This window comes from Buteo buteo, chromosome 6, assembly GCF_964188355.1.
Source record: "Buteo buteo chromosome 6, bButBut1.hap1.1, whole genome shotgun sequence".
NCBI lineage: Eukaryota > Metazoa > Chordata > Aves > Accipitriformes > Accipitridae > Buteo > Buteo buteo.
The window spans coordinates 16,612,273-16,625,097 of record NC_134176.1 but is presented as its reverse complement, the minus strand read 5'-3'; the positions used below and the strand labels follow the sequence as shown (position 1 = coordinate 16,625,097).

The window sequence follows — 12,825 nt, the reverse complement described above, 5'->3', positions numbered from 1 at the left end:
CCTGCTTCGAGGGTTTTGCTTTTAGATCTAATTCGTATTTTGGGGTTATTAGTCAAGCTTTCTCCAACGCTTTTCTAGAAATTCACGTTCTTTGGGAAGGGAAAGGGACAGCTGATGTTTCTGTCAGATGGTTTTAGAGATTCCTCAGGGTGAGAAGGGTTGTCTGGTAGCGCACCGTTGAGCAGCAGTAATGAAAATGCATCATGTGTGAATTGGGAAAGTTTTTGCCTCTTCCTTTGTTACAAGTAATCAACACTGCATATATGAGACCAAAGAGCTGATACTGATTGCTGTGAAACACACAGATAATAGAGTAAATGAGGGGTGGTTGGGTTTTTTTCTTTTTCTTTTCGGCATAGTAATTTCAGGGCTTCGGTAAGGTATTATTTTCTTTCTTTCTTTCTTTCTTTGATTTTCTTTGGAGTCCCTCTGATGACACCACGAATTTGGGAATGAAGAACTTCTTAGAGCTGATTGGAAATGGCATTGCGGAGCTGAAACTTAACTGGAGGAAATATATCTCCTGAAGAAGAACATATAATGCACTGTAAGGATCTGACTTCTGGTGAAAAATTCAAGCCTAGAGAAAACTTGTCCGCTTTGTTAGGAAGAATGGGTTGGACAATTTTCTTCAATTCCAAAGGATATCTGAATGCCATGCTGAGCTTAATCTCTGCAGCATGCTCTGTGCTTCTCATCTCTTCCTGATGCACTGCATGGTAAGGCCTTTTTCCTTCCTTTTAATAATAACCATATTTCTGTTATGGTGAGAGGTAAAAATAATAGCAATCATCAAATGAAAATTGAAAAAATGTAGAAAGCTAACAAAAGAACGTTTGTTTGTGTGGTTGTTTCCAGGAGCAAGTGTCCTGATTACTGCAGCAGCTTTGTAAGATCATCTCTGTCTTTCTCCCTTGCTTTGTGACAGTGTGTATGTGCGTGTGTGGGTTTGTGCACACCTGTGCTGTCATTTGCACTTGGACTGGAACATCAGTAGCTGTGTTGTGCATATTTCCACACTAAAGAGGATGCTTAACAATTTGTTTTGACATTTCTCTCTCTTTTTCCCCTCCCTCCATTCCCCTCCTCCTGCCTCCTCTTTCTCTCACTCTGTCTGTCTCTCTGGGGTCATGGCGCTATATCTTCCCCGCACCTCAGTCGTGCACTGACCAATAGAAGGCAAAAATAGAAAGTAAAAGAAATCCTGTATCAATGTAAGAATGGTCCTGAATAAGTATTATCTGAGTAAATAAAAGATACAGAAGGGTTTTGAATGTCTGCAAGATCTGCAGGTATGAAAGATTCACTTTATTTTGTTTCACATGGTGAATAAATATCAGATGCAGGCTTGGATGCTGTGTTTTAGAGTGGGAGGCAGATCCTTTATATATGCCAGAAAGCCAAAAAATGACCACTGTGAATTACGACAATGTTACTTTTGATGACCTAAGTCATAAAATAAGCAAACCCAGTACGAGATATTCTCATTTCATGTAATTCTTGTCATGTATTAGTGGGATATTGAGAATTATTATAAATGGCTTCAGTGGATGTTGTGAGGTATTTTTCATTAATAGCTGTAATGTGCTTTCATCTTCCTGGATGAAAGGTGCTAGGGAAGTGCAAGATGATGTTATTAACTAACTACCTGACTTAACAAAATTTAGGGTCATTATCAGGAAATTGCCAAGCAGATCGGTAATTACATAGTGAGTATACTGAGATGGAAGGTTAGTTTTCCAGAAAGCCTGGTTTACTTGGACCTCTGTTTCAGAAATTAGGGTAGAACTAAAAGATGAAAGAGTGGGGATGTGAAATATATATATTTTTTAATGCATTCTGGTTGATCACTGAGTTTGGAAGAGGGAAAGTTGAGTGCCTCCTGAGGAGCAAACTGTGGTAAGGGCCTGCCCCTGCTCTAAGGGTAATCCCTTGCAAATCCCACTCCTTTTGATGGGGTTAGAAATGGACCAGGAGAGCGTTTGTGACGGTTGTCCGGGGCTGTCCAGCTGGATATGGAGGTGACGGTTTCCTGGCAGCAGGTGGTGAGGGTGATAGGGATGCAAAGAGCCAAAGCAAAAAGGCCAGGCCAGGCCACACCAGGACTCATGAACAAGAACCAGAGCTTGAATACTATTCAAAAGATGGAATTTTGTGGTAGTTTCCAATACACCTCCTCCTTGTATGATGAAGGACTCCATAAGACAGTTTTTAGAGAGAGATTGGCAATGCAGCTTTTTCAAATCACTGCAGTAGGAGGAAACAGAGACGATACAAACATTCCTGTGGTGTGACAATTTTTCAGTAGGGTTCAGAGGAACCAGCCTTGGTTTTATGAGTAAAGGTTCAAAATATGTATACATGTGCATTGAAGTAGATTTTTTTGTGTATTTTACCATCAAAGAAGTGTGACTACTAGAACAACCAATAAGGAAAACTGAGGAAGGACAACACAACCCATAAATGTCATTTTCCAGTCTTCACTGTTGAAAGAAGCTCTTATTTGTGGAAGTAGTCCCCTCAGCTCTTTATGTGAACAAGGACTGCATCCTCAACTCAGGTTTCCCATTGCAAATCTCTCCTCACATCAGCAGTTCTATTTCAATCAATGGGACAACTGTATGAGTAAGAGCTACTCATGTGAATAAATTATTGAAGGTTTTATAAGACCAGGCTCTTTGATTGTCATGGCAACAGATTTATTAGGCTTCAGGCATAATTTGTATTTCCCTTCTAAACAAAATCATTTTTCCTTTTACCCACGTGAATCCTTTTGCCTTGTAATTAGGACAAGAAAAATAGGTTAATTACATTCTTAAAGATCAGGCAACTGTACAGATACATTGTTAGGGAAGAATTATCAGAGTATGCAAAAGTTTACTTTTATTAGTGGTCTCCACATCCGAGAAGTGTATTCTTATTGGAATCATTCATTGCCTTATTTATTTTTGTGACAGTATTAACATTGCTACTAGGTATTGCCAGTTCTTCTGGTAACTCATAAAAAAAAAAAAAATCCTTTAAGCTCTCACTGATCTTATAAAAGTACTCATTATTATTAGGTTCAAGGTTACTTACCAAACTTTCTGCTACATTAAATATTTTCATATTTTAGTTAATACATGATGTTTAGCTCTTTGATTCAGGAACATATTTATCTTTAGGGTATAGAAACACAATATGAAGTCATAGTTACAGTAAACTTTCTACAGAATACAGATATATATTGAAATAGGAAGCATAAAATAATCCAGATTTTCTTTCCCTGTGCAATTTTGCATGCTTATAAATGTCTGTATTATCAGGTTATATATCACATAACAAGAAATATTTCCTTCATTGTAATTTGTAAAGAACAGTTCCTTTTCAGAATACAGTGCATTGGAATTTTTTTGCGCATTATGGAAGAAAGAAAAATATTAGAAAAAAGAAAGCATAGCAACATTTAAAATGTATCCAGTACAGTAATGCAGCAATAGGTTCATTTGTTTCTTTTATCGCTATAATAGCAACATATACATAGCAAGAATAGTAGATTATTTTCTAGAGTGTGTGATTTTGAGAGAGAAGGTTTTGCATGATACAGGATGTTTGTCGTCTTAAGCAGATATTTCTGTCAATGATTTACTGTGACTTAGAACTCCTTCTTTAGTGACATTTTTAATCATTTATTTTAAACATTTGCACAACAGCTGTATTTGGTTCTCTCTCTCAATTCTAAAGCAAGTAAAATTAGTAATTTCCTTTTCTTTTAAGATATTATTCAATGAAGGTCTGATGCTGAAAAAACATGTATTTCATTTCAGTCCATTGAACTGTTTCTTTAGATAAACTATGTGAATTAGAGCTCGAACCATCTGCATTATAAGGAAAGTTATACTGAACAGTGGAAATACTTTCCACACTTGCAGCAACTATCTCTAGTCAAGAAAAATGTGCTTTAATAATACAACACATAAGCAGTTCCTGTACTTGGAATGCCTTGAGCTGTCTTGATTCAAGATCTAGCAAAAACCTGATTTTTCAAAGGCCCACAAAAACCCCTAAAGCAAAACCAAACGAGTCTTAAACTTTTGTTGTTTAAACATAAATAGCCACAGAAAGAATATTTATCTGACAAGAAATTTTGGTAGATCAGCATCTATGTTTTTCATAAACCAGGATAAAAAATTGAAAGGGTGTAATATTTTTAAAAATGTAAAGCTCTAAAAATCTGTATGTATGGAAATACTGATTTCAAAATGACACGTCTTTTTAACATTTTTAATCAGACTTTCATTTATTACAAATAATTGTACTGATACCTGTTTATCTGTTTTTCTCAGTGAAAATTTGCAACACTTTTTTTTTTTTTTTTTTTTTTTGACAGGGAAATGTTTTGTTGTATATTTTTTAACTAGATCCATTATAGATGTCCCAATATTTATTGGCTCTTACAGGTCAGTTCTTTAATTAGAAACTCTCTGAAGGGCCATCTTTAGCATTAGATGTTATAGAGCCCTATATTACTGATACTGAACAGCAGTTCTTACCAGGTCCATGGTAGACATAAGTTTTCATTGCGATTCCCTCCTTTAATTCTTCTTATGCCTTCAACAAAAAGCGGGCCTCCATTTTGCTGAGAGTTTTACGGATACCAGAAGAAGTAGTTTCTACTACAAAAACCTTCAAGAGGCCTTCAAAAGGCATGCAGGCAAGAAGTAGAATTAATCGAGTATTAATATCCTTATTAAATAGATAAGGAACTGAGGAACAAAGAAACTGCCCAAAGCTATACTGGCAAGGGAAGAGTTCGGAATTGAACCCAAATGTCCTTATTCTCAGTTCATCACTGTCCCTGCAAGGTTGCTCTTCATTTTGTTCATTTTTTTTGTTTAATGACTTGCATTTGGACTTTTAAGTTAATACTAGTTGAAGTATCATATGTGAAAGGGAATTATTGAGGCGTACTTCCTTTCTGGTCTGACACAGTTGTCCTAAAAATTTTTTTTTCGCTCCCAAGCCATTCTCTGTGAATGTAACCATTAATTATGTAATTGCTTTACTACACAGGGGAAGTGTTTCCTAGATTAAACAGAAAATTACTAAATAGAAATATCCTAAGCATTCCATACAGGTTCTGGGGGATGTACATGTGTATCTCTTAATGCTGTCAGGGTTTAAGGACAGCTGTGGAGGTATGTAAATGAATCAAATTTCAACACAGAAAAAAATCCAGTTACAACATAAAAAGACTGATGATTTGCTATCTAGAGTTCACACAGGTCATTATGAATCCAGCACCTGTGGGTAAAAAGATGACACAGAGAATATGGTACCTAACAGTGATTCTTATTAACCCTGGTATGCCTACTCTGTCCAAGGTAATTCTTTCAGCTTTTTATCCTCTTTATGAAAAAGAAAAAGACGGTTTGTACAAAAAGTACTTAGCTGCTAAAATTACATCTGAAGTTGGGGAAAAAAATCTGCCTTGGCATCTTAATACAAACCCAGGAAAATTTTGTACATGTCGAGAAGGAAAAAAAGCTTTTTGCAAGTGTGCCAGAGTTTTGGAATGAGTTCTGCAGCAGAATATCCCAGAAGCTTAAGGAGTATCTGCCTCACTCTGGTCTACTGATACAGCTCCAGCTGTGACATACTTCTGGATGCTGACAGGTACCGAACTTACCCAATTACCCAATGACTTATTAATGTAGAAGAGTATGAAAGTCTGATTAAAAGCAGTACTTCCACTGGAAACCTTATTTCACTTGTGTTTTATTCTTGAGAAATGTTAAGAAGAGAACTTAAAATGCACCCTACTGCATCAAGTACTCTTATTTTATCTGACATGAACTTCTTACTGGTGTACAATTGAAAAGGGTTAGAAAGGAATGCCTTAGTCAACACATACTCCACCAGAGTGAGCAATTGCATAACTTGCTTCAAAATACTGTTTTCCAATGCACAGAGCTCAGGGCAGCCAGGAGGATCACCTGCACTCTATTTTCATCAGCAGTGATGGTGCACAGGGTTGTCCCCAGCCTACCTCAGCCCTCTGTCCTAAACTAGACCTAATGGTATCTGTAAATATCGTAAAAGAGGTTCTGAAAGGCTTTTCCAGCAAGCTAGCAATTTTTCCGTGGACGCTTCAATATTAGAATACATAAAAGTGTTTAAGTTCAAACACATGCTGGTGTTTAAGACCTTAATTTGTCATACGGCCCCTAGTTTTTTTTAAATCAGGGGGCTGAAGGATTCAAATACCTTTGAGGATCTGAGCATGGGGTTTATAATATTTGTATATTTTCTACAACATTAATAGATCAGAAAAGTAAATCTAATGATATAGTATGGTAATTATTGAACTTTGACAGGTAAGGTGGTTTTTAGTTGGGTAAGAAACATTGGAGAACCACTGAAGTCCACGAACATAAATAAAGAATTTCATTCATGGTAAGAGCCTCAGAAACAAAAGGCCTGGAGAAAAGTTGATGAGCCAAGGAGGTCAATAAGCTTTGACGAAATAAGAGATTGCAAAAAGGGTAAAGGATGTCTGGTACATCTCTTTATGATAAAACAGAGTGGAGGAATGCCTGTTCCAGTTTTTAACCAAGCTAGACAGAATAGAGTGGTGTGAGTAGGAAACAATGTGGTGCTTGTGAATATAAATCATGCCTTAATGGTTTGTTACCCATTTAATGAGGATATTAATGCAGTGCATATTCTTAACTTCTGACTTCTGAAAATTTAGGACTTGCCATTTTATGCATATGTCTTTAGATATTGAAAAGCATCACTTTCTCCTCCATGTGAAACTGTGATATATTTGATGAGAAAAATTAGGACTTTAATCTGACACATCCCAAAACCTAGCAATACCGTCTGTAAAGTGAGATGTTACTATGTTAAGAGTACCAGAAACTTTCCTTTAAGGAAGGCAAGTCTGGTGCTTGAAAACAAAACCATTTAACTTTTTGGATGAGAAAGCAACATGGCAAGACTGTTTATTAAGACCTGTGACTTCTGTGTTGTTGGAATTTCTTTTTCATTTTGTGCCCAAGCCAAAAACTGGTTGAAAGGTTTTTGTTCAGGTATTCACAGCAAATGTAACTTTTCATTGAATATAAAAGCAGTACAAAATATTTAGCAGGAGACGGTAGGATTTTGGAAGGACTTTTAAACCATTCTTGAAAGTGGATCTTAATGGATGACCACAATGGCCCTAAGGATAGTATTGTTTCTGTGCTGCTGAACATAGTACTTGTTCTCTATCTGTATTAAAAAAAGCTAGAAAACAAAGCTTTCCTTAGGAAGAATCATCTGTTTCACTGATGTCATATCCATTTGCTTTGGGTTCCTGTGTTTTCGTTCCATAGCAAATGCTTTACTTTGCATCAAAATGCTCTGGAGCTTGGCACAGCTGGATGCTTTCTCAAAACACTGCTGTGGAAATGTGTCACAATCTACATTGTACCTGCTCCTTTGGAGCCACTCTCAGATATTGTTAACTCAGTACGAAGGGAACATCATCTTTGACATGACTTCATGCAATGCTCAGAGTGCTTCAATGTGTCATGTCACTGGGAACATCTCGAGTGTGCAATGTGGTGTACCTTGTAATATGGTTTTAATATGACTTTAATATCACATCAGAGCTGACTGAGGAAGGGTTGGTCTGTTACTTCTGCTCCTAATTGTTATCCCTCAAATTCTGCATCTGTTTCTGTGCTTTGTAATGGAATTGTAAGGGATCACTGGTACGTTTGGGTCTAGTTGTTGTCCCCACCCTGAAAACCATGCAATGGGTGTTTAATGCAGAAAGCCCCACAGAGCATCTGCTCCATCCATTCATGCTCACCACAAAATAATTCCAGTCCTCCTCACCAAATTTTAGTAAGCTAGGAAAAGACCACTAGTCACATCTGCAATGTCTCACAAGAGGAGGTAGATCAAAAGCATCACTAAAGCCTTATATTCCTTTGGAAAAAAAAAAAAAAAAAAGTAGACCATGCCTAATGTTACAGGGAGAATCCTGCAACAGTTTTGCTGAATCTGTCTCCAGATTCATTTGTAATCTCTCACCTGGCTTTCAGTAGATTTATGAGTACGTGAAGAAGGCACACTAAACGGGCATCACAGGGATTTTAACGTCAGAAACACTAGTGTTCCCTATCTCACAACCTGTTCCTACCCACAGCCCTTCTCTGGAGCCTCACATGGAGGTGCAGTACCTCCCTGCAGAAGTCAGGTCACGCATGGATCCCTGCAGGTTAAGCACAGGAGTAGTGCAGTGTGAATATGATGCAGAGAGGCAGGATCAATTAGCAATTTCCTTCATAAAACAGAGGAGACCTTCATGACATCAGTTCTTTAGGGACAAATCCCGAAAGTTTTTACCAAGTTACAACACATTAATTACTATGTACCTTAAGAATCCGGTGGCATGTCCTCCTTGGCCACACATCTCTAGCAGATGCCTGTACAGATGCATCTTCCCTTGACCCTTTTTGTGTCTATCCCAGTCCATGTGGACACACATTGCTAACTCCCATGACAGTGTATCTGGGTACACCCGTCCATTGCATGCATGTATGAACTGAGCCTCTCACCCCTTCGGTGCATACATGCATACCCCTCCTGCAGAGAGACTCAGCTGTGAGTTCACTCCCTGTCCTGCCTCTCCAGGGACCTCAGCTCCCAGTCCCCTGTGGCTTATGGACAACTCCTCAGTCCTCGATGATACTGCTAAGGACAGACCCCTCAGCTGCGTAAATGATGTGTGCACAAAGGATGTCTCCCAGGTAATTAAACAAAACAGCCAGCATGGCTTTACAGGCCACAGCCATGTCTCTCTCTCTCTCAGTCTGTGAGCTCTGTCAGCATGACCTTGTGGGCCGTATCCATCACAGATGCTCCCTGTTCCTCAATGCAAAGCCCAAGCCTTGTGCACAGGATTCAACTTTCACCCATGTGTTAGTATGTGACTGCTACTGCTTTTAGAAACAGATCCCACGGAAATGCAATGAGCTGAGATGCTCTGGATAGCTGTTTGGGTAAGGAAATTGCAACCAGGTAGGACTTTTCCACTTCGGCTGCTTGGTTTGCTTTACACTTTGGGTGTGAAATACAGTGCTTTGCATGCAAACGTGCCTGTGTCCTCTGTGCTGGGTTGAGAACTACCTTCCTACTTGGGATTGTCACAGCTGGTGTGAATCAAAGAGGAGCCAGGAAATCAGCACTTAAGAAAGTCCCAATAGCCCCAGTTCCCCACAGAAACAAGTGGCTGGGCCAAAGCTGCTAACCGCTTCACACTTCTTTTTCTCCTGGTCTGGAGGTATGAAGTCCTATTCCCTTCTCTGCTTTTATAAAACATAAAGATGCTGGTTTCTCCTGGAAATCAGGTTACAACCACTGTGTGAATCAGCTTCCAGGTCTGTTTGTCAGGGCTACTGAACCTTGCTTGTGTGTCCCAAGGTGAGGATTAATCTGTTAATGTTTGTAAAAAGCTATGTAAATGATCTGTATCATGCTGACAGGTCAAGTACTTCATTGCTCACTGGCTGCTCCTCCTGACAGTTTAAGATATACGCCAAACAACATCTATGCTTTCAAATGGTGTTCACTGATGTAGCTTGACTGGCTTAACCCTCTCGGGATTTGGCCCTACTTCTTCTAGCTTACTAACTGGGTGATACAGCACAAAAACGGAAGGCTGATGCTTTTTCACATCACCCAGAATGCAATAAATGCATCGATTTATGCTTGTGCAGGACCATAAGCTCAAAGGAAACCTCTTGGATCTATTATAGCACATGTGCAATTCAGGTCCTGAAGGACACATGGAAAGCAAGGACGCCAATCAGAGCTCGATGCTCTGCTTGGCTGTGGGCAAGAGGCAGCAGCAGAAGCTGATTTTGCGAACCATTGGCAGGATTTGGCCCTGCTGCACCCACGGGAGCTGCAGGTGCTCGGAATGGCTGCGAGGCTCGGCACAAGCCCCTCTAAGAATGTGACTCCTCCCTAAGACAAGGGTGTGCTTGAAATCTGGGTGCATTTTTGTCCTGTGCTTATCACATAGATTGCAGCTATTATCAGTTATTGAGATCAGGGCCTGAGAGTGGTAGATACTGTACAAACAGTAGGACAAACAGGCTCTTGTAGGGAATTAAATTCCAAGCGAATGCAACTTCCATAACTAACTCTGCAAGCACACAGAACAACAAAAGGTGAATAACTAGTTTCACTGGCTGCTTTACCACATATCTGGTCCCAGTTATCAGCATTACATATAGATTTTTATGTTGATTTTTTTATATGAATGATTAATACTTTCATTATCTTTAATGCTTTTTGTAGTGAAGATCATTTGCCACTGTGTTTGCTGATGTGTCTGGCGGTGTAGCTATACTTTTCCTTAAACACCTAAGCTAGAAAGTATACTGCTGCATGAGGCAAGGGCCGCTCTCAGTACAAGCTATTACTAAATAAGAATAGGACAGCCAAAAGAAAGGGACTTTCTGTGAATCTTCATTGTCACATGGTCCTCTTCTTTTGAGGCTACTGGAGCTGATAACTTACTATGTGGGTCATTTTCAGGGACTAACAGGGATCTGGGGTCAATACATATGCTAGCAATTTGGGTGACTAAGTTATGAAAAAGTATTTTTTGTTCCTGCTACTAGTGCTTTCTGGGCAACTTTTGCTTTCAAAGCCTAATCCAGTACCTGGTGGAGTCAGTGAGAATTGTGCCACTGATTTCTTCCACAGCTGGATCACACCGCTGGCTGGTTTCATCACCACCACCGGTACAATTGCTGTGGTAGAAAATAAGAACAGACTGTGGCTTTGCACTTTGTTTCTTTACCTGAAACTTTCTTTCCATTCTTTTTCTGCTTCAAACATTTATCTGCTACATACTCAGGGTACTTCAGCAAATGTTCAGGGCATATCTCTGTGTCTCTGCACAACGGCTTTGCACACAGATCTCCACTGGTACGAGCAGAGCTGCTCTGCAGCTGGGTACCTCTGAGATTTAGCACACGTCTTGGTTAGTTTCACTCAGCCAGCCTGTTTGTCAACCACAAAACTCCATGAAAATGGTTTATAGGAACAGATTTCTTCTTACTCCTCATAAAATGACTGCATATGTCCATTTGGGGTGTTTATTTTCACTCGTACTAAACAACCTGTATAAATGTACCCAGCTGGCATTGGTCTAGCTGGATTAAGTAATGGGCAGAGGAAATCTGGTAGGGTGTGGGCTTCAGGGTGCATCTGATGGATGTAGCAGGACCGTGGCTGTGCTTTCAGGTAGCTGCTCCTCATGGGGGGTGCAGGACCTTGCACTTTCTAGGAGACTTCTGCTCCCACTTGGCTATGTTGGAGCTACCTTGGGCACGGTTGTGTGTGCAGCAGTCCTGTAACTGCAGCAGAAACATAGCTGATGTCAGTTATAAATGGCTGCAAGTTGGAACAGGAGGAATTTATGAGCCATGTTTGGGAGCTTTTAAATTCCTTGTTTACTGTGCTGTTAAAAAAAAAAAAAAAGGTGTAAGATTATAACAAAATAATGAAGACCAAACATCTGTAAATCTTCCTGTGCTGAGATGCCTAGTAATATTCTAGTGTTTACAGTTTTGACAGCAAAATGACACAGACACCCCCCCCCACACACACCCCCCCCCCCCCCCCCCTTAGCATTTACAAGAAGTCAGGAATGAGAAAACAGAAGGAAGGCAATAGAGACTTGTGCTAACAGGGGGATTACGGCTCTTGAGAGAGGGCAATATTCCATCTATGAAAGCAGTCATTTTTGCAAGTCCTTGTTTTCCTGGTTAGCAACTACCACCTGGCAACAATGAAGGAGAAGCAGCCCATGCAGTGCTTTGACAAGGTGGGAATCATGTGTTTTAATGAAATGTTTGGTAGCTCTGCACAGCATTTTCCCAGCAACACATACCTGGGAAGAAAGTGATAATGAGCGGGGAGGATGGAGACGCAGTTTCTCAGAGCCAGGATTGTTCATGCTGAACAACTTCCCAACTGCAAAGGGTGTCCCCATGCTCGCGGAGGTGCCCCCGGGACCCCAGAGGCCCTAACACCCCAGTCCCCACCTGGTGCTCTGGCTGCTAAGCCGTCCTTCCTGTGATAGGCAACAGCCTACAGCAAAAATGTTATTGCAAGAGCGGCGTGGAAGAGTTTGTTCTTAACTGGTTGTGAAGTGTGCAGAGCGTGGCGCAGTCGTCATGCTGGTAGAGCATGGTGTACATGCAGGTATCTATGAGAAATCTATTCTGTCCTTAATTTGCAAATACCTGCATGTGGTGAAGTGCTGTGCATTTGTAAGTCATGCACATTTTCTCCTCAGTAATGTTTACCTTAGCCCCAGGGAGAGTGCAGAGAGTGTAGCTGTGACCAGAATGGATGACTTCGTCAGAGGAGGGAAGTTACCCAGCCTCACTGACAGATTTTTATGAAGGGTTTCCCAAGGCCAGCCTGCAGCAGCGCATCACTATAGATACGCTTTTGACATTTGTAGTCCAAGAAGCAGCAGTGTTCAAAGTAAAACACCGCCAGTGGGTTTCTATAAAAAGCCTGATTCTTGGATTATTTGTGGAGGTTTAAATGTAGCTATGAGTTGTACAACCCTAAGCTTTCACTCAGAAGGACTCCACCAGCCTACATCCATGCTCCATTCCCCCCTGAGCACAGTGAGCCGCAGCAACGCTGTTTTGCTCTGCAAGCTACCTGCAACCACTCCCTGCTTGCGAGCAGCTCCTGCTTTGGCTTGCACTCTCCAAGCAAGCTCCACTGGAGAAAGAACTGGAAAAAGGAAGAAGGAAT

The 12,825-nt window shown here is 40.3% G+C and overlaps 1 protein-coding gene across 4 annotated transcripts in view; it reads left to right on the top strand.

Annotated features, from left to right (window-relative positions):
* Nucleotides 1–12,825, top strand: part of TUNAR (transmembrane neural differentiation associated intracellular calcium regulator) — a 181,593-nt gene that overhangs the window by 150,012 nt on the left and 18,756 nt on the right. The window contains exons 3-4 of one of the 4 annotated variants that reach the window (XM_075031061.1): nt 425–719; nt 8,668–8,783. The exons of 1 other annotated variant lie outside the window; for it this stretch is intronic. In XM_075031061.1, coding sequence (XP_074887162.1) covers nt 8,697–8,783 — 87 coding nt within the window. In that variant the 5' untranslated portion in view covers nt 425–719; nt 8,668–8,696. Of the gene's footprint in view, nt 1–57; nt 720–8,667; nt 8,784–12,825 lie in introns of those variants that run through there. 2 more of the 4 variants (XM_075031062.1, XM_075031063.1) reach the window with 2 other exon arrangements.